This window comes from Condylura cristata, unplaced genomic scaffold, assembly GCF_000260355.1.
Source record: "Condylura cristata isolate star-nosed mole 26May11 unplaced genomic scaffold, ConCri1.0 scaffold00002, whole genome shotgun sequence".
NCBI classification, from domain to species: Eukaryota; Metazoa; Chordata; class Mammalia; order Eulipotyphla; family Talpidae; genus Condylura; species Condylura cristata.
In genome coordinates, this window is record NW_004567103.1 from 49,575,110 (window position 1) to 49,597,588 (window position 22,479).

Here is a 22,479-nt window from a genome sequence, read left to right on the forward strand (position 1 = left end):
ATTTAAGACCTAAAGAAGCCCTTATTTTTCACATGAATTTTTGTCTCACCATGTTACTTGGCACCAGCATTTTTTCCCCAAGCACCTAAAATTGGTTTAGTATAACTAATTAATTTGGAGTATTTATAAACAAAACAAATTATTCATAAGTTCAATATAAGTGCCTAAAACTCCAGAATACCAATGACATTCTCTACGTGGTCTTTTTTCTTTTTGCCATAATGTACATTGATCTTCTCTCTGTCTTTCCTAGCAAGTATTCCAAAATATACCCACCCCTGCCAAAAAGGAAAGAAAGATCACCACCTATGTTGTAAGGTGCCTTAGGAGATGCTGGGTTGAGTGATCCTCCACCCTGATTTGCCTAGAACTGAAGGATTTCCCAGGATGTAGGACTCAGTGAAAGAAAAAAGTCTTAGGCAAACTGGGATGGATTCATCACCCTATTATGCGTCACTTCATCCATACCTATTTATCACTTTTAGCATTTGCTGAAAATATTTGTATTTGTCTTTTACATTAAGGGCACACTCCTCAGTTTTTAGGGCTAGAATCACATTCTTATATCCCCAGCCTCAGACACTGTCCAGTACATAGATGGTATGAAGTAAATATTCACTGACTGAAGAGATCATTGAATGTCTACAAAATACCAAGTCATTTAAAAATGTGAGGTTTTTGCATCTGTGATAGTTTGTTTTTAATCTTGTAGTCTGTGCTTTACTTTTTTTTTTTTTTAAAGATTTATTTATTTATGCATACAGAACAGGGGTATAGGCCAGAGGTACAGGGGCTGTGAGAATATTCAGAGACAGAGTGGGGAACAGAACAGGCTGACTGATGCAGTCCACTGCTTAGGGGAGCAGCGGGCAGGTCAGGAGAGGTCTGCCGCACCATGTGGTCACCTCCAGGGCGGGCGGGGATCGAACTCATGCTGAAGTGGCTTTAGCTTCTTAGTGCTGCATTTATCCACTGTGCCACCAGGGAGGGCCCCTGTGCTTTACTTTTAATAGGACTTTATATATTTATCCACAGAGCCGTTTTGCAAGAATCATTCTAAAACCTGTTCATCTGTACTAATTGATAGTTGTGTTATTGCTCATCTTCAGTAGCACATCTAGTTCTTTAAGAGGCTGCATTTTAACTTATTTCAAAAATGTACAGTTCCACTTAACCTAGCTAGTTGAAAATTCTCCTTATAGCTCTAATTACTGTTCTTTTGATAGATTACATACACCTTTTATCTTTCAGAATCTCCAAATTATCCTGAGTTCTCTCTTTTCCATACACTAATTGGTTAAAATGTCCCATCAGTTATATCTGCTTAGCAGCAATCACATCAAATTTGTCTTCTAGCCCAAGGCTCTAATTAAGACCATCTCACCTTTCACCCAGATAAATGCAGAATTTCCCAACTAATCTTGCAGACTCTAGATTCTTGTTGCTCCATGCCATCATCAGGACTATCACATTAATTCTAAAAGTGGATACCCATCCCCTTGCTTAAAACTGAGGATGGCTTTCCATGGTAAATTCTAAAATAATACCATATTTTGATAATGAGGTCTAGATTATCTTTCCATTCTTATTTCCTATCCCTCTTCGTCATTTCCATATCTAGCAGCATCAGCTTATTATACTCCCAGGTTCTTCTCTGCTCTACATTCATACATACCGTCTGCTTCCTGGAATGTGTTATCAAGTGAGGTCCACTCTAGCCTTCATGATGCTCTAAGATCTGATCCTATGTGGAACCTCTCCTACTTCCCCAGGCTAAGAGGAATTTTGCCTAATTCTTCATTCCTTTCTTTTCATACTATACTTATTTTGTTATATTCTCACTGTCCATTAATGAATATTAAGTTAGTTGTTTTTTTTTTTTAAGAATGTAATACATTTTAGTTTTCAGTGAATTCCTTCAGTTAGAAATTTGCCTTCTATTAAATTTCAGGGCCTATCAAATCATAAGTGAATGTAATTTAATCACTGGTAATTATAACTTGAATGAGTAATTAATACATTTAAGTGATACTATAAGAAATAATTATGAAAGGAATTGGCCTCCCGATGTTGACTTTTCATAAAGTTAGCAATATCGTACATCTCAAGTATTAGCAATGCCTTTATTTTATTTGGTTTCCATGGCACTAGTAAGAATTATTAATTTAGGAAAATAAGTGTACTCCTAGATTTAGAGAATGTAGTAATTTGCCTGTTTTCATACAACTAGAGGACAAGGCCAATATTCAAATCCTATTTTTCTTTTTTCTAAATTAATATGTAATTAACATGTAGCATTATATTAATTTCAGGTACATAACAATGATTTGACATTTATGATATGACATTATGCATAGGTATATAGGGAAATGATCATAATAAATTTATTTAATATCTTTCACCAAGTATAATTCCAGTTTACTTTTTGTCATGAAAATTTTCATCTGTTCTTAACATGTTTCACATATGCAACACAGTATTAGTAAATATTTTCATCATGCTAGATCTTACATCCCCATGACTTACTTATTTTATAACTAAATCCTGCTGTCTGAAGTGATCTTCTTATCATTTTCTACTTTTTAGAGATAACCAAAGGCAGGAAGAACAAAATCTTGAGACCAAAAGCAAAGGTTGTTAGTCAAAGAAGCAAAAGGTCAATCTGGGTTATTTTCATGTCATATAATAGAATAGATGCAAAGACTAAAAGGTTCTTTTTTTTAAAAGAATTGTTACAGTAGTTAAGCATACAAGATATAAATATTACTATTTTAGTAATTTTAAGTGTACATTTCAGTGACATTAATTACATTAACTTTTTCTGTACCATCACTATTATCCACCTCTAGAATTTTCTCACCATTCCAGTGAAATTTTGTACACTGACTCCCACCTTCCCCATCCCTGGCTACCAGCACTTTAACTTTCTGTTCTATGAATTTTACTACTTCAGGTACCTCATGTAAGTGGAATCCTATCATCACTGTCCTTTTGTGTCTGGCTCACTTCGCTTAGTGTAATATCTTCAAGGTTCATTCATATTTCAGTATACCAGGGTTTCCCTTCTTTTGAAATAATACATCATTGTATATGTATGCCACATTTTGTTCATCAATTTGCCCATGATGGACTTGGTTTGTCTCCAATTTTTACTTATCGTGAATAACACTACTCTGAACTCTGGTGTGCAGAGATTTGTCTGACTCCCTGCTTATTTGGGGTCTTTACCCAGAAATAGAATTGCTAGGTCATAAGACATCTTGTGTCAACAACACCAAAGAAGAAAAACAGGAGTTGTAGAGCAGCTTAGGATGCTGCATCTTCCCAAATGTGGGATCCCGGCCTCTTTATTGACAGAGAAGGGTGAGTCAAACTGAACACTGGCTTAGGGACTTCAGAGAGGGTAAGTGTATGCCTGATTTCCACTAGTGGCTCTAATCTTACTAACAAGGCGGTCCAGTGATCAGTCCCTGGGGGGTAAGTATATCAGCATCGCCCCAGGGTGATCAAGTGTCATGCCTTGCATGCTACCCCCACAGCATTCTCTTTTTTCAGAAGATAGACTCAAAGATAAATTGATTTAGGGCCTCCCTGGTGGCATAGGGGTTAAGTTTCAGTGCTGTCACTGTTACGGCCTTGGTTCTATCCCTGGCCAGGGAGCTGACCCACACGACACAGCAGCTGTCATGCCGCTGCTCCCCTCAGCAGTGTGTTTCAGTCTATCTGTCTATTCTGCTCCCCATTCTATCTCTGATAAATCTTTTCACACAATGCACCTCGAGTCTACACCCCAGTTCTTCAGCGTAAAAATAAATAAAATTGTTTTTAAAACAGATAAATTGATTTAAAAGACAGTGTGTGTTTGTGTGTGAGTGTCTTAATTCTAGGGACTCACCCTATGAAAGTGATCAGAACAGCTCTTATAACAAGAGTTTTTATAAAGCCCTTGCTGTATATTCTGTGCTAACTGAAGCTTGAGAACTCAAATACCTAAAAAATACAAAGAACTTAAATATAAACAAGCCATCAATAAAATATAGTATTAATGTAGCCATTAAAATCATGTTTTGAAGAACATGTAATGGCATTTGGGAACTGTTCACTGAATAATGTTAAATCAATATTGAAAGCCCAAGTGTGACACCAATTGTTTATTTATATAAGCAAGAAAATGTATTTCTTTGCTTAGTCTTAAATATTTATAGGTTGATTTTCAGTCATAAATATATGAAAGGAAATTACCAAAAGGTTGTCATATCTAGCTGATGGTAATATGAGTGATTTCTGTTCTTATTTATACTCACTTGTGTCTTATTTATACATATTTTTATAAAATGTCATTATTCTTACAAACTTAAAAAATGTATGAAATTATCCTTAAACTTAATATTTTATGTTTATGGTGAAAGCTGTTAACTATGACTTACTGTGGTTTTCATTTCACAATATATACAAATATCTAGCAATTTATGTTGTACCTCTGAAACTAATATAATGTAGCATTTCAATTTAAATTAAAAGCTTTAGTATTTCAGTGATTAGAAAGAACTGTAAAGAGTTGAGAGAAGGTTTTCTAGAAAGTATTACCTAAAATGAGTCACTAAATCAATCCTGTTTCCTTAGTAGAAAATAAAATAGGATTCAAATATTGGGACTAATGTTAAATTTGTAGAACATAATAAGTTAGTACATAATAAGTTAGGAAACTGAAGTGAGATTTTTAATTGCCTGTCCCAAATATTATTATTAAAATATATTGTTCTCACCTCTTCCTAGCTTCAATAAATAGGAAAATGGGCTTCAGAGGTAGATTTATTCCATGTAATTAAACCTACCCTCCTGAATTTTGCAGTGGGAGTTTAGATTATCTGATACAGAGACTGTTTCTGAAAGACTTTGATCTCAGAAACAGTTGAAAAAATACTTGCGCAAATGTTCATTTTCACAGAGTTGCCTCTCTCACTGTGACCAGACCAATCCACCCTTTATCATTTGCTAGATAATCCAGTTAGCCATGTAGTCTCTTTAGGGACTTAAAATTGCTCAAGTATTCCTTCACTTATATTTAAATTATACTTTATTTGATATAAAAGGTACTATAATGAAGTAAGGCTAACCATCAAAACAAAGGCAACAAAATGTTATTGGTAACTGAAATATTCTTTATATTTCTAGATAACTATATGACATTATCTCGTTTAATTGATCTTTTAAGAAGATGTGGAAAACTTGAGGATGTTCCGAGATTTTTTTTAATGGCTGAGAAACATAACTCCAGAGCAAAATTTGAGCCAGGATTTCAGTACTGTAAAGGATTATATCTTTGGTAAGTCTTTTGGCAAAATATCCTACTTAATTTTGTTTCTCATCGTGGCTAAAGTAGACTAAGCTTTTCTTTATGTGAAGAAATTCAGTAAGGTTTTCTTTTTATTAACAAATATCTACAATGTCTAACAAATATCTACAATGTCTACATTTTAAAATATATTCATAGTTACAGACTACAAACAAAAATAGTTATAAACAAATTTGTCCTCATTGTGTAAGACAAATGAATTTTTTTACATCTAACAAGGTACACTGGAGAACCAAACGATGCCCTTCGACACTTTAATAAATCTCGGAAAGATAGTGACTGGGGCCAAAATGCCCTTTATAATATGATAGAAATCTGCTTGAATCCAGATAATGAAACTATTGGAGGTGAAGTATTTGAAAATCTGGATAGAGACCTGGGGTAAGTATTGTTTGACAAATTACTCTCTTTTTTGGAAACAGTTGTTAGACATATTAAGCAGGGATATCTTATCCAAAACCCCTACATTTCAGGATAACACTAAAGAAGTATCAGATAAGTAAGATACAATTAGAATAACTATTCTCTAAAACAAGGATGAAATGCTTCTAGGTATTCTAAATCAGAATAGACATATCCTGAAGATATTCCCCTACTCTATAGAAACTAGGACAAATAATTACAGAATTTTATTACTTTCCCCCCAAAATTTCCAAACAGCTTTAGTAAATTTTTAACAAATGGTAGTTGTGAGCCTGGTGCTGACTACTTATGTGTATTATTATTTATTCCCTATATTGTGAAAGAATCTCAGAACTAGTGTCTAACGTGACTCAGTGGGTGAATGGTAGAGGCAAGAATGTGGCTGAGTTCTACCTGCATGTAAAGGCACTGCTGTCAGCCACTGTGGTGCGCTGCTAGCACATGGTTATAAACCTGTGTTAGCTACTTGTCCTCAGAATTGGGGAAGGCATGGTGGCAGTGTGTGAGATTGAGATGTGTAAGAGGTGGTCTCTGCCTTCAAGAGCATGTAGTTTACTGAAGAGCCAGGCCATATTTGGAATCTCTCATCTCCAACAAAACAAGTGGTTTAAATGGATCTTACATGTTGCACGAAATCATTGAAATTATAGCAGTAAAAAGCATCAGGGAAACGTGCGTAAAGTAGTGAGAGAGAACTAAAACCAAATTGCGAGAGGTTTCAATGACAGCTTTTAGGCTTGGATGATAGAGACCATTAAAATTTTTACACAGGGAAATAGCGTGTTTTTAATGTTGTTTTTTTTTTTTTTTAATAAAGATTTAAGTCATGTACTGTTATGCAATTCTAAACTTTCCCGTGGGAATCTTCAGGAGTTGTTGAAGACACACAGCTAAAACTAGGAAAGTCACAAGTACAGATACAGATTTGGGAGTTAGTTGCTCATGGTAGATAATTAGAACCCCATGAGTGTCTTCTTTGTGAGTAAAATGTGGTAATAGAAGTCTGAGAGTAAAATTTTAGAGCTGCTAAAATTTGCAAGGGCTGATAGAGAAGTGAAGGTTAGAAAAAAACAATCACTACAGTGGAAAGAAAAATAATACATAGTTACAGGATCCAAAGAACAGGAACTTGGAAGAATTAAAAATATTTTAGAGAAAATAAAAATCTAAGGCCTGAGGAATATCAATGGCTCAATAACTGGACTTTTGAGAGCTGTGAATTAGCTAATATTAAAGAAAAATAAAGACATTATTATATTCAAATTGTTAATGCACTTGAAATTTATGACCGTTTGACAGGTATATAATTTCTGAGAATCTGATAGGCAATTGGGTGATGAAAATGAAGTAGACTTTATATTCTAATGGGTTTAGATTAATATATCTACCATTTATTAGTTGTGTGAACATGACAAATTGGTTCACCAGTTGGAATCTCAGTTTTCTAATATATAAATTGGATTCTGCACAGATTGAATGGAGGAATACAATGCTTAGCAAGGGGCAGGGGTAGAGGGGTGTTCTTCCACAAAGCTACTTTTTGTTCCCTCTTCCATTGCATTTTCTCAATAGGTGATAATTGTCTGAGTCTACTTTTCTTGATTTCTCATTCTATATTCACTGAAATGAACACATGTGCACATGTAGTGTCTAATTTTTATCATCTAGAATGATTAATTATATAGTAGTGTTTTATTGAAAGAATATTAATATTGTTAAAAAGTATATTTTAGCTGTGTTCAAAAAGAATGATGCATTCTTCAAAAATGATTACTTTTAAATTAGTGACAGAAAAAGAAACCATTGTACCCTAGAGTTCATTCTAATCTCTATGAATTTTACTTCATGAGTAACAGACATGGAAATTTCCTCTTAATTGTAAACAGTAATTCAACCGAGAAGCAAGAGTCTGTGCAATTAGCAGTGAGGACAGCAGAAAAACTCCTTAAAGAACTAAAGCCTCAGACTGTTCAGGGTCATGTACAGCTTCGAATAATGGAAAACTATTGCCTGATGGCTACCAAACAGAAATCTAATGTTGAGCAAGCATTGAACACCTTCACTGAAATAGCCACCTCAGAGGTTAGTAGATGTTCTTTATTGACTTTGTGTGTATTCTTTCCTTTGTAGTACACAATATCCATTTGAAATTTATTTTCTGGACATTAATGTAATTACTTGCATTATTAAATTAAATAGTACTTGCATTATTAGAGATGTAGCTTGACATAATTTTACACCGTATACCTTCGTTGGAAAAGAAATGTTAATATTTTGATGTGTTATTGATATATTTATCTCCATTAGAAAGATGAATTCTAGAGAAGAAAAGTTCTTCAAAAGAGCATAAATTAATTCTCAAGAGAACAGCTTTATCCTCTGGAGCATTTCTATTTTGCAGCCTAGGTTAACTTACTAAATAGAAATAAATACCTGGCTGCCTTCTTATCTCACCCTTTTCACTTAAGTGAACTTGACATTTTTCTAATCCCAAGGCTTTGTGAGATCTGTGCTGACAGTGACAACTTACAATTCAGCCATGCAAATAATGGAGTTCCTTAGCTACACTGAGAAAACTTAGCAATAATGGGGGTAACAGTATTGTTGCTGTTGTTACATCAAAGACTTTCTTCTCATTTCACCCCACTCAGATCTACTTCCCTTCTTATTTTCTGACAGTCTTTTTTTCTTTCTCTCACACAATGCAACATTCATCTGCTTAATATTAAAGACAGAATTCTAAGTACCCTCCCCATAGGTAGTTAAAAATAGCTAGTTGTTGGGGGGAGGGAAGTGTGCCTGATTTTGGTGATGGCACACGGGTGATTTGGTGATGGGAAGCCCAAGGGGATTACAACTGAGATGGAAAAATGCACCAAATGATGTAAAAAAAAAATAGCTAGTTGTGAGCATATTCAGTGAATTTCATATTCTTCCACTCAACTGTGTTGTAGTCTACCCAAGACTTCTGTTTCTTAGAGGATATACAGTTTTACTATGGTTCAGAGGTCACAATGGTAGGAGTGAACTACCAAAAGCCTCCACCTCTAACCCATTCTCCTTGCCTGCCAAGACCCTGAAGCACTTTGGGAAGCCCACAGTTCCCAAAGCTGTTGGGATACCAGTGTCCTAGAGCAGTGCCCTTCTGCTGACATTGAAGTAATGTTCTCAGGGCTGGTGTTTTGTCGAAAGTGTCTGTGTGGCAGCAGTTGGGTGACAGCAGATGGGTGATGGAGACCAACAGTAGGACTATCATAAACTGAAAATTTGTTCAAGTAAGGTGGCAAAGCTACGGAATGTTGTGTAATGGCAACTTATCATGTAATGAGAGTATCAACCATGAAGTTTGAAAGACCAACAAAAGCAGTGAATGGCATCACAATTATTTTCTAGAAAGACTGGCAACTCTTTCTTTTGAGAGAGTACATTTTTTTTATCTTTTCTTTAAATGTGATTGGTAATGTAAATTCTCAAATCTTTACTGACTCTATGCATATTTTATGTTTTTTTCTTTTAACTCATAAGCTGCATACATTAAATATAATGAATATTCATTAAGCAGCCGGTGGTGCTGAACCCAGTGGGATCACTAAAATAACCAATGTCTACTGCCTTTCTACAATCTAGAGTTGCCTTTCTTCAATCTGGAGATGCCGAGATAAGCATAGTGACTTTAGTACAAAGTAAAATGTATTACATTCTGTCCTAGAATGCAAATAAAAGTGTCATAGGAGAAAATGTAAGGAAAGTAACTTTTCTGGAGAAGGTATGATTTAAGAAATACCAGGCAAAGTTTCATGTTCACAGGCAGAGCAATAGAAATGCCTCTGGCTTTAAGAGTATGAAAAGAGGCAGGAAAGCATAGAGTAAATTCACAGTGTGATGCAGTATTCACACTGATTGAAAATGAGGTGACAGGATGCCTTGAGAGGAGCCAGTAAAAGATACATTAAACCCAAGGTCATGTTTCCACTTGCTTTTTTCCCCTCACCTTGAACCATAGAAATAACTTGTTTTTAATAGTGTTATATGGTCCTTTTTGATCATAAGTCATTGCAACTTTGAGAGATTGAGATTGAAAGAGAGAAGCTGGTTAACCTTAGCATGCTTGTACCGTAGGCTAATGCTGATGGTAGACATAAGGTTTGCAGTTTTAGAGACTGTTCTTCAGTGGACTAGGGAGTGATGAATCTGGGAGGAATTGGCTCATTCTAATCACACTTAAAATGTGTGATTTTAAAATCAGGAAGTTTATTTTTAAATATATAGTGTAGGATGTTTTCAGTATGTGAATAAATGTGGGCATTCTTACAGGATTCTTGTGGGTTATATAGGACCTGGCTGACAAAGAAATAGAAAGCCTCTGTTTTCAATTCTCTCAGGCTCACCGGGGGTGAGGCTGTGGCTCAATTATTGATAAAACTCCACATACATCTTCAGAATCTGCTGTCAGTTGGTAGGATGTGTCACTCAAACTTTTTTTGCCATTCCTTAATTAGGGAGACAAATGATATATTAGAAGTTTATGGCTATGCATAGAATTACAGCCAAGGTATTGTTTTATATTCCTAAAAGCTGAACTCATCAACCTCTAATGAAGTACTCTTTTCTATTCGGGGTTTTTTCTGACTTGGAGCCATGATTGGTATTGGATTTTCAGTATCTTTCCATTCTGCTCTCTTTTTGCAAAATTCCTTATTAGCTACCCAAACCTGCTACCTTACCTTTGTTATAAACTTAATATTATAATTTCTAAATCCATATTTTCTCATCTTTTATTTTCATTTTAAACTGAAGTCTTTTTCATTATAAAAACATTGTACTCCCTCTGCTGAAATTAAGATGCACCCTACATTTTCAGAGACATACACATTATTGCTTAGGTAAGTTGGTTTTCTCGATACATCACTAATGGCCTCCATTTTATAGCAATTCTTATTAGGACGTTGATTTCACAGAGTGGCATTTTTCTGACTTTGAACTCTGTCTAAAAGAACATTATGTTTTATAGACACTATCAAGAAGCTTCAGGCACAAAATCTAAAAGCATTTTTAAAGCATGAGTTTATTTCATGTAATTTCCAAATAGTTAATTGTATGCATCATTTATAATACTTCATTGGTCAAATTTTATTGGGAGATGAAGCTTTAAAATAAGAAGGGAATGCAAAGGAGCAGTAGTAGTTAATATAGATAAGGACTATCATTTTACTTCTGAATTTTGTATTTCTGTTTTTTAAGTGAAGAAACTAAGGAACCAGCGTAGTAAACCTGAAATTCAGATGCTCAATTAGGGTTACACTGAAAAAGAATTTTGTTTGTTTCTATTTCTATACAAAACTTAAACAGCCAATCTGTTGCCTGGGAATGTATGGTTATGGTATCTGCATACTTACTGAATTATCTTGATTGACCACATGGTGCCTGGCCAAAACTTATGGTTACTTAATGTGTTAAATAATGACTATTTCACAGTTATCTGTGTGGAGCCAGAAATAAAATCCATTGGCAATTCTTATTTTATGTAGCATTTGTTACTTAACATGTGGTTTCCTTTTAAACATAGGACATTTATGTTTTTGTATCCAGGGGTTAAATTTATGTTTTCTTACAGAAGGATCATATTCCAGCACTTTTGGGGATGGCAACAGCTTATATGATCTTAAAACAGACGCCAAGAGCCAGGAACCAACTGAAAAGGATTGCAAAAATGAACTGGAATCCTATTGATGCAGAGGACTTTGAGAAGAGTTGGCTGCTACTCGCTGATATTTATATTCAATCAGCAAAATATGATATGGCAGAAGAACTATTAAAACGGTGCCTGCGTCATAATAGGGTAGGTAATTAAAGAGTAAAAAATTACCATTAACCTTAGTTGTATAAGCTTTCAATAATAAATTGTTAGTGTTGGTTCATTTCTAAGAATCCCTGTCTTAAAAAAATTAAATGTTTATTCTTGGGAAATAAACATTAATAAAAAAAACAAATTAGAGATTTGTGCAGTTTCTAGTTTCAGCTGTGTTGTTCCAACTTAAAGTTTTTGGAATGTCAAGCATTTTGCCTGTGATTATCCACATCAACGCAGAACCAATGAAAATTGGCAAAAGATCATTAGTTATAGACATCTGTCCCTCCTGTTAAGAAATACTCTTAATGAATTTACTGAAGCTGCATCTTGTTTGCACATTATTAGAATCCAATGTGTATAATATATTTTGTTGGGGAAAGTATCCTTAACATTTAATTTGATAATTAACAAAAATTTGTACCTTATCTTCAAGTACAAAATTAAAAACCTTAAAGTATTTGAAATATAAACTTTCTACTAAAAGACATTTTAATGTTTAATCATAAAAAGAATGTCTTATTGTTTTCTTAAGTAAAGAATGTTATTTATTGAGAAGTAATATAGTCAGCTTGGAAACTTGAGGATAGTTGTCTTGATTAAATTCGTATCAGTCAGTTCAGACTCAATTACAGTAGAGGTTCAGGTTTGTTCTCTGTATGAAAAAATGATTTTTTATTTATGCATATAAGAGCTGGGGTGCAGGACAGAAGTGTGAGGGGGTTGGTGAGGGAGGCAATGAGAGGATTCACCTGCAACAGAGTGGGGAGCAGAACAGTCAGGATTTACTGAAATACATTGCTGAAGAGAACAGCAGGCAAGACAAGAGAGGTCTGCTGTACAAGACAAGAGGGGTCAGCTCCCTGCTGGGGATCAAACTTGTGCTGCAGTGACTGCCCAGCTTCACAGTGCTGAGACTTAACCTCTTGTGTCACTAGGGAGGCCCAACCTGATTTCTTTTTTAAAGAGAATTATTATCTAATAGAATTATTAGAATCTTCAAGAACCTAAAACAGCATGCCATTGATCAATTTATAGAATATTCTAAGTGACCATTTTCAGCTAATATTAGGTTAAATTGATCTTAAAAAGCTGAATATCATTAATAGGATTTAAAAAATCTAAATTGCCTTGTAGCTGGCTCTAACATTCCTAATGTATGATTAAGCAAAATTGCAGGGGCATTAACATTTCCATGCAGACAAATTTCAGTTTGCTAGAACACTGACAGCAGTAGGCTTCATGTTTGAACATGAAGGTTACTTTAGAAGTGTCAGCCCTGCTGACTGGGCATGAGCATGCTCATATTGGAAGCAGGAAATTCAGAACTAAAGATTAGAAACCTTGAATTATATAATTAAAAAATGGAGATCATCCAGATCTGGAGCAGGAAATGTACAAGATGACATTAGACCATCTTGTTAAACCAGATGGCAAGGAAGCTATCAAAAATGATTAGAGTTATATCAAGGACTCAGGAGCCAACTTGAAGATGCTTCCATTAGCTGAAATTGTGACACTTTAGTTATCAGTAAGAATAATAAATACCATGAATTGAAACATCCCAAATATATTTAAATCCATGAATTCACAAAGATAAAATAAGAAGGAAAAAACCCTAAAATGCACTAATGAACTGACCGTTATTTTTAAATCTAACAAAGGAAAGAGTAAAACATTTGTCTTGGCTTTTTGTATGAACTGAGCTATTGGATAATAGCAGACAAAGAGATGTTTCTCATTATAAATATTTTCCAGCCACTAAACAAAAAAAAAAATGATGGAACGTTACCACTTTATAACCTTAATGAATAAGTGAATGGATATAATGTCATAGAGAATCAGATATTATGTGCCTCATGGTGGAAGAGCATGCCATCAGTGACAGTGCCAGACTAGGGAGAAACAAAACACTCATTTTGGTTACAAAGTTTAAAGAAGTACTTAAAATCTCAGTAATTGTCTCAGTTAACTGGTGATACTAGAACACCATACCATATTACTGGTGGCTTGATAAACAATAGAATTTCATTTGTCAATGTTTTGGAAGCTGGAAGTCTAAGTTCAGAGTGCCAGCATGGTTGTGTTCAAGTGAGGATTCTGCAGGGTTGCTGACTGCCAGCTGTACATTGGAAGGAGAGGACAAGACAACTCTCTGGGGCCCCTTTTTTTTTTTTTTTTTAAGATTTATTTATTTATTAATACAGAACTGGGGTACAGGCCAGAGGCTCAGGGGCGGTGAGAGGCTTCACCAGAGACAGAGTGGGGAGCAGAATAGGCAGATTTACGAAGTACACTGCTGAGGGAAGCAGCGGGCGGGTCAGGAGAGGTCTGGCTCGCCATGTGGTATCCTCCGGGGCAGGCGGCAGGCGGGAATTGAACTCATGCGTAAGTGGCTTCAGATTCTCAGTGCTGTGCTTTAACCCGCTGTGCCACCAGGGAGGGCCTGGGGCCCCTTTTTTAAGGGTACTGAACACAGTTATGAGGGCTGTTCCCTCATGATCTAATTACCTCCCGAAGGCTCTACCTTCCAACACTGTCACATTGAGCTTAGAATTTCAGCATATGAATTTGAAGGAGACATAATCAAAGTATTAAACAGATAGGATTTAGCACCAGGTATTATATGGAAGCCTGGAACAAAGAGGAAATTTGCACCTCTGTAACAGACAACCTGACAGAAGATGGTTCAACTTACATTTTCTCCACTTTATGATGGTGTGAAAAGGACATGCATTCCACACTTTGATTCTTGTGTTCTGATCTTTTCCCTGATGGGTGATACTATATTTGATACAATACTTTTTGGTGATGCTAGTCCTCAGCATTGAGTCACAGCTCCACAGTCAGCCATGTTAATGACTGACACTGTACAGTTCTCTCCACACTTCTCAGCCCTCGTCAGAAGGAGAAATTGTTGCTCTAGCATTCCCTCCATCCAGCTGTCCTTTTAATTCGATGCTTCCAACTTTTTTCTGGCCCAGGGTGCCTTCAGTTGGTATATGGTAGTAGAGAGGACCCAGATACCTATTCAGTTATTCACTTTCACTACAGTTTTCAATAAACTACAGGAGATATTCAAACTTTACTGAAAAGAGTTTATATATAGATGATTGTGCCCAACTGTAGGCTAATGTAAGTGTTGTGACCACGTTTAAAGCCAGTTAGACTAGGCTATGTTGTTTGGTAGGAAGTTTAAGTGTATTACATGCATCTCTGGTATTTTTTTTTTCCCAGAAAATAACCTAGAAGGGTATTTTTTCTTCCCTACAGTGACACAGTAAAATATTTTTGAATGAAGTGACACAGTATCTTTGTGTTTCTTTCTGATAATACAGAATGCCAAGTGTGTGAGACACAAGAATAGCAGAACTACTCATGAGTTAATTATTTTTTTAAAGATCTGTTTATTTTTTCAAACAAGAGCTGGGGTGTAGGCTAGAGGTACAGAGGATACACCAGAGACAGAGTGGGGAACAGAACAGGCAGATGTACTGAAATACACTGCTGAGGAGAGCAGAGGGCGAGGAAGGAGAGCTCTGCTGTGCCACGTGTGTCAGCTCCCTGGGTAGGGATTGAACTCATGCTACAGATAGCTTCATAGTGCTAACATTTAACCTTTTGAGCCACCATGGTGGCCCCTCATGTGTTAATTATTGAAGATAAGTTCTTAGTTCATTATATTCACTATACTGTTATTTCTATATTTGTGTGCTGAAATAATTTGTAAAAGGCGAAAGATTTATGCGATCTGAAGAGAAACCAGAGTATGTGCTGAAATAATTTGTAATAAAAAGTATATATGTGTGGCCCTCCCTGGTGGCGCAGAGGGTTAGGACACAGCACTGCAAGCTGGCTGCAGCCGCTTCAGTGCAAGTTCTATCCCCAGCCAGGGAGGTGACCCACATGGCGCAGCAGACCTCTCCTGTCTCACCCGCTGCTCCCCTCAGCAGTGTACTTCATCCATCTGTCTGTTCTGCTCCCCACTTAGTTTCTGGTTAATCCTCTCACTGCCCCTGCACCTCTGGCTTGTATCCCAGTTCTGTATGCATAAATAAATAACAAAAGTATCTATGTACATTTGTAAAATACTCATGCCTTTACCCCTCACCCAAAAATCTTGGGTCTGTAGGTATAAGGTTGGAACTTGGCAACAGAACCTTTCATTAAGTCCCATAGATGATGTAATTGCATAGCCAAGGTTGAAAACTACTGTTTTATATGCCATTTAAGTAAATTAATGTGGTTGATTGCTATAATCATAAGCACCCCATAAAAACTTAGTATCGAGTATAAAGTGGTATCTGGTTAAATCTGTTGATACATTTTCCATTTTTCTTTAGTCTTGTTGCAAAGCTCATGAATATATGGGATACATTATGGAAAAAGAGCAAGCATATACAGACGCTGCCTTAAACTATGAGATGGCATGGAAACATGGCAATCAGACAAATCCAGCAGTAGGTGAGTTTGACAAATTAGAAGCTAGATTTTTCACAGGAAAACTTGTGTTTTATTTATAAATGATCACTTCGATGCATTTGATTTTCTTTTTAAGAACACAATGTACAGAGTCAATTTTCTTTGTTACTCCTTCTGAAAAACTTCCATTCATAATAGATTATTAGCTACTAATAGTTATTAGGTATAATTTTCTGAGATTCAAACTCCTCAGTCACCTCAGAGGGTATCTCACTAAATTCTGCCCCTTTCTCTCCCTTCACCTTTTGCTATTTCCAAAATGGCAGTGTGGTGGAGGGAAATTATTTTACTTAGGTTTCAAGTAAATTAGGAAGACATAGCAGGAATTCAAGTTCCACAGGTTTCTTTACTGCAGAACTTCTCAATGCTTTTAAACCCTACTGTATATTGTATTGGATATCACAGATGGGACATGTTCCCCACAATAATTTGATTGTGAACTGTTTTTCCTCCTGAACATCTAGAAACATCATCTTGTTCAGTGGTAGACTATTAATTTGAAGAATGATTTCTGCAAGCATCTAGAATATACTTAGTGACTAGCCTTGTTACACATTAATTTGAAGAATGATTTCTGCAAGCATTCAGAATATACTTAGTGACTAGCCTTGTTACACATTGTTAGAAAGCTCACCCCCCTGCTCTTCTGCTCTGTCTTTATATTGAACAGAAATATGCTTCACTGAAACTGCCCAGGTTTGTTCTCTGGAGCAATCAATGGTCTTTTCTCTCTTACATATGTGACCCACTAATTGCAAACTCGCCTAAGACCTCTTTCACATCAACCTAAATTATATTACCATTTTTCCTGAGACATGCTTAAAAAAAAAAAAAAAAACTTTTCTTTTTAAATCATATTTTTAATAAAAAATATTGAATTATCTCCATAGTTGCTTGTGCTCTTCCCTTTCCTCTCTTGACCCCTTTCCCTCCCCCTTCACACCTATGTTCCTCAGATCTATGGTCAGCTTGCAAGTTTTGTCTTTTTCCTGACACTCTGGCTTTGCTGTATTCTGCACATAAGTGGAACCATCCAATTTTTATCTTTTTCCTTCTGACTTACTGCATTTAGCATAATCCCTTCCAGCTCCATCCATTTTGCTGCAGATCATATGAGTTGTTTTGATCACTGAGTAATATCCCATTGCATATATACATCTTCTTGACCCATTCATCTGTTTTGGGGGCATTTAGGTTGTTTCCATATCTTAACTATTCTAAGTAGTACTGCAGTAAACATGGGAGTGCAGGTTTCCTTTCAAATTACTGTTTTTGTGTCCTGTGGGTAGATTCCTAGGAGTGGAAATGCTGGGTGGTAGGAGAACTATGGGAACTACAACTGAGGGAAGAAATTAAATATTGTCCAAAAATTAACAATGATATAAGAAAATGAAATGAATTTTTTTTTCAATTTGTATAAGCCTTTAATCATGATGCTTCTAAATTTCAAAATATTTCATATATTTCCAAAGGAAAATAGCTCTACAGTAAATAAATACAAGAATTTGGGATTTAAAATTTATAGAAGATTGAATTAAAGCATGAGTCTTAGTTTGAGTCTTTCATCTTCCCTGATGCCCTCTCCTGGAAACTAAAATAGTTTCTCAAACTGTGCTTTAGAATACTTAGTGTGATATTAATAGCTGTTTCTGTTAATAATATAATGGGGGTGGGTGGGAGAGAAAGTGCTGAGTGTGAGGAGATGAGATTCCATGGCCAGCTTAATTTGAAAAAGGCTATTTTACTTGTTTATGTTACTCCTATTGTGTTGTACCAGAAATGAACAAGTTCTTATGAATGATGTAAAAATTAGTTGAATGTATAATGAAGCTTCTTTTTAATACAATTGTAGTAGTTGTTAACTTAGCCATCTGTCTTTCTAGCAGCCATGTCACAGTATGGACTCAGATTTAATTGGCAATCAGGTAGTAACTTTACACTAAGTGCTGTCAGTTTAGGACTTCCCCTACCTTTTATTTTTCGGGAGACTATTGTTTTACCGAATTTGTATAGAGTGTAAGAACTAACATTTGTTAATGGCATTTTTTCATCTTAGGTATTGTCCATCTTACAAAAGTCAGCTTATAGAATGAAAATTCCTTAGACTCTTTAAAATACATGTAATTCTGAAAGTATATTCCATACAAGGGATTTATTTTATAGATGTGTTTTATTGGTGGCACCAACTTCTCCTTAGTAAACACTTCTCTAAGATCTCTATTCTTTAGTTTCCTTATTATCACTATATCCAGCACGCCCAACCTGCCTGGTCAAGTTAATAATGCAATTAATTTTTCACTTGTCAGTATATACTTAATATCACAATCACAGTCTATCCGTGGGATTTAGGCTTGAGATGTCACTGTGTTCTCAATGAACAGCAACTCAGGATCAGCAAGAAAACACAATCATGTTTCTCCTTTCACACCCATTCTCAGCTCACATGATAGTCATCAGACTAATTGCTTATGTTCCGTTTCTCTCATTTTTCTCCTGATTACAGAACTGAATTTTTATAAGCTTGACAGGTATAATGTAGCTACTGTCCACATGTTCTTTGACATTTCTAGTCCTTTATTTCCTCTCAGAATTTTTAAACAAAATCATCTATCAAGTTTCTTCTGGTATTAATACATTGTAATTTAGAGTTTGCACAAAAAAAAGTGCTTATATTTGTGTGCTACTCCAAAAATTTTAAAGTATTTTACAGTAAGTATTTCATTTGGTCTTCAAAATTACAAGATTCGGAGAAAGGAATTTTATATCCATTTTTGGATGAGGAAATTTGAAACTGACAGTGCAAATGATTTGCCTAATGTCTCAAAGCTAATCAGAAAGGCAGAAACCAAATCTTGAAAATCAAGGTTTTTTTGGCTCTTGTTTTCAGGTATGGTATTTTTGGCATGACATCTTAAATTGTTTTCCTTTCAAAATGGCTCAAACTTCTTTTTAGCACATTTCTAAATTCCGTCATAATGATACCAAGTTTACCTTTCTGTGGTTTATTATTTATATTTGAAAGTTCTGTGTCCATATGTGTACATGTGTATCAATGAGATAATTCCTACTTCACGTTTTTGCTACACATGATTACATTGCGCAGTAATTCTTTTCAAACACTTGTTTAAAATTTGTTCTAGTACTTTGATTAGAGAGCAAGAGTAGCATTCAGATCTCCCTATTCAAATCTCTTAGAGGTAAAATGAAATACTCAGTTTACTAATTGCATATTTATTTTATGTCATGTTAGTACTTATTAAGTACACTGCCATTTTTCTTGTCTCCTAGTTTGCTTACTCTCAGAGCATTCTCATAGGAGAACAATAATCATTTAAGAAACGTTTTATAACTTTCTTTGGAATTTTTCACATTTCCTGATATTTCAGTATCAGTAATTATAATTGTTGCTAATCACTGATTTGGAGTATCTTATAATAAATCATTTTCCCCTTCTGGGCTATTCTTTCCTGCTCTGCCCGCTCACCTTGTACTCTAGACGCATTTACCTATTTGTCCGTCCACCACTGGTCTTTACACTTTTACTCTGCGTAAGAGAGCAGTAACCACAGTGGCCTACTTTATGGCTTCAGTTTTCAAAAATCATCTAACATCCACCCTCCCAGCTAGATGTCTTATTACACCTCTCCGGGGCTTGTTACAGTGTCTTTCTTATATATCTCACTTTTGAAACTATTCATTTACTTGCATAAATACTTAAGAAATGTACCTTTCTTCTCCCTATAATATAAACTTCATGATAGTAGCAGCCAGTTTGCCTGTCACGTTTAGTGCTAAATAAATTGATATAATACCAATGAATAGCTGTTCTATTAGCTGCTCTACGATGAATGTGTCATAATCTCAAAAAAGTGGGACTCTCAGTAAGCCACAAAAGTCACATCTGTGGGATGGAATCCAGTCCAGCAGTATATTCACTATGGTCCTTTCTTCAGCTCCACTGTCTTACTTACCGGTTCTCCTTTCATGTAATCTTCCTCCTGTTATCTCAGCACTTCTCTATTGTAATATGGTCACCATCCTCTGTTACAAGTTCCTCTAGTGAATAAACAAACACAGGCAGAGACAAGTGTATGCAAGGTCTATATTCTAAAAATAGTACTATGTCATTGTGGTGTTTTGTCTTCACAGGATACAAACTGGCATTTAATTATTTAAAAGCAAAAAGATATGTGGATGCAATTGACATATGTCACCAGGTAACATTTAAATTTAGATTTATTAAAAATTTTCAGATGCATGATGTCTTACTTTTAGTTACTCTCAAGATGTACATGACTAGAGATAGAAGGTCTACTGTTTTATTTAAAAGACTCATCAAAAGTATCCTAGAGACATGATCAGTTTTCAAAGTTTTGAAAATAATTTGCTTAAATCAGATTTTTAATTGTGACTCAAATATGAGATGATTAGTCAATTTAGATAAGAATAGAAGAGAAATATGTTAAATAAGACAATCTGTGAATCAGAAGATATTTGAGGATTATTGTAGATTCTCCAAGCCTTATTCTGAATAGAAGTTCTTATGAATGAGTATCTAAAGCTGCTAATTATGGAATTCAGTTTCATAAGTTTGAGAGAATTTAGAAGTCACTCAAAATTGATCCCTTAATAAAGTGGTGAATATTTTCATTGCAGTTTTACAATTTGTAGTTTTTTTTAATACATACAGTGTGCCATTGGCATTCCATTATATAAGGCTTTATACTAAACTTATGAGCTCCCAAAATAAAGCTGCTTAGGAGAGAATTATGTAATGCTCCTTATCCCAGATAGCACTGCCAATTTCATTATAGAGAATACTTTGGTGATTGCTATTGATCACTGAGTCTCCTTACATCAGTATTTCACATAAGGTTACAGTTGTATGTTAATATAAGATTATACATTATAGTCATTTGTGGAATTGTTCTTGTTTTTAATGACTGTCTCCCTTCTTCTAAACTCACTAAGCCTAGAAATGTGTATGTTTCAAGATCATGCCAGGTAAATCTGATGTATGTTACTGGTTAAAAATAACTCAGTACCTGTTTATTAAATAGCGTGTATAAATAGCTAAATTGCAAACATATTTTGTATCATTGTTACATAATTTTTTTCTGCAGTAATTAGGTATGAATATTTCACATCATCTTTTTTAAAGTATTGTTGTATTGTAGTATTAATGCAATGCTCATTTCTACTAAGGTTTGTAACTTCCCAGTTCCTCGTAAGTAATTACAAGTTCTTACTTTTTTTGTTCTAGTGTGATTTCCATTTTTTTGTTTGTTTTTTGTTTTTGCCTTTTGTACAGGTTCTTGAAGCACATCCAACTTATCCAAAAATCAGGAAGGATATACTTGACAAGGCCCGTACATCTTTAAGACCGTGAAAATTAACTTACTCTGTTGGTTAAGCAAGAAATGAAAGAAATCTGAGTTCTTCCAGTTGAAAATAGGTTTGAGTTAATACTTTGTAATAGGAACAGAGTTCTTTTTCGCCAGCAGAGGCTGCTCTTGCATATAAAGAAAAATTCTATGTCAAATGGATGTTTTCTATGGAGAAGGTGATTGAGAGCTGGTTTATTTCATTAGCTCTTTTGATTAGGTACAGATTTGGAATCTTTGTGCTAAAGACTCATCTATTTAAAGAATATCTTGTTAAAATTGAGGTAATTAAGTATCATACCTTTTCTAAGGACTATTCTTTATTTCAGGAAATGTATGTAAAATAATTGTTCTTTATTAAATATTTTGTAACATTTTCTATTGTTTTAGATGTTTGAATAAATTTCTTTGTAAATGTTATGTGAAAAAGAAACCATTTCAGTAAAGATTTTATAAATTTATGGTTTCTTTTCCTTTTGGAAATCAAAGTGCATGATTAGTCTTATAAAATTAGGCTATTTTCCTCAGGCAGTCTGCAATATTGATGAACAGTATTGCCAAAAGTATGACTCTCCTAGACAAGTCGCTTGGGAAAATAGATGCTGTGAGTTTCATTTCCCTTTGTTGAACTCATTCTTGCTACTCTCAGTATCAGTGTGAACATTAATAATCAGTACCTGAAATCAGTTTAAATAGATAAACCTTTACAAGAATATTTAACTTTTGCCCAACGACTGTCTTTGGTGAAAGTTTAGACACTATAATATCTAATAGAAGAAGGGTAACAACATAGTTTGGACAGCAGGACTCACAGAGCACATCACTCAAAAACAACTACTTACCCTACTGTGCCTAATACCACCTTGGCATAGCAGTTCATGCTCTTGTATGTGACATTCAACCTAATCTTAATTAACTCAGTTCTTAGCATTATTTCTGACCCTTACATCTTTGTCTTTAAAATACAGTCACAGTTTTCATTTCAA

At 35.0% G+C, this 22,479-nt stretch overlaps 1 protein-coding gene across 1 annotated transcript in view; it reads left to right on the top strand.

Annotated features, from left to right (window-relative positions):
- Nucleotides 1-21,838, top strand: part of TTC21B (tetratricopeptide repeat domain 21B) — a 59,639-nt gene extending 37,801 nt beyond the window's left edge. The window contains exons 23-29 of the mRNA XM_004674584.2: nt 5,176-5,326; nt 5,576-5,737; nt 7,666-7,861; nt 11,394-11,618; nt 15,971-16,091; nt 20,259-20,326; nt 21,421-21,838. Coding sequence (XP_004674641.1) covers nt 5,176-5,326; nt 5,576-5,737; nt 7,666-7,861; nt 11,394-11,618; nt 15,971-16,091; nt 20,259-20,326; nt 21,421-21,498 — 1,001 coding nt within the window. The 3' untranslated portion in view covers nt 21,499-21,838. The remainder of the gene's footprint in view (nt 1-5,175; nt 5,327-5,575; nt 5,738-7,665; nt 7,862-11,393; nt 11,619-15,970; nt 16,092-20,258; nt 20,327-21,420) is intronic.
- The last annotated feature ends 641 nt before the right edge of the window (nt 21,839-22,479 follow it).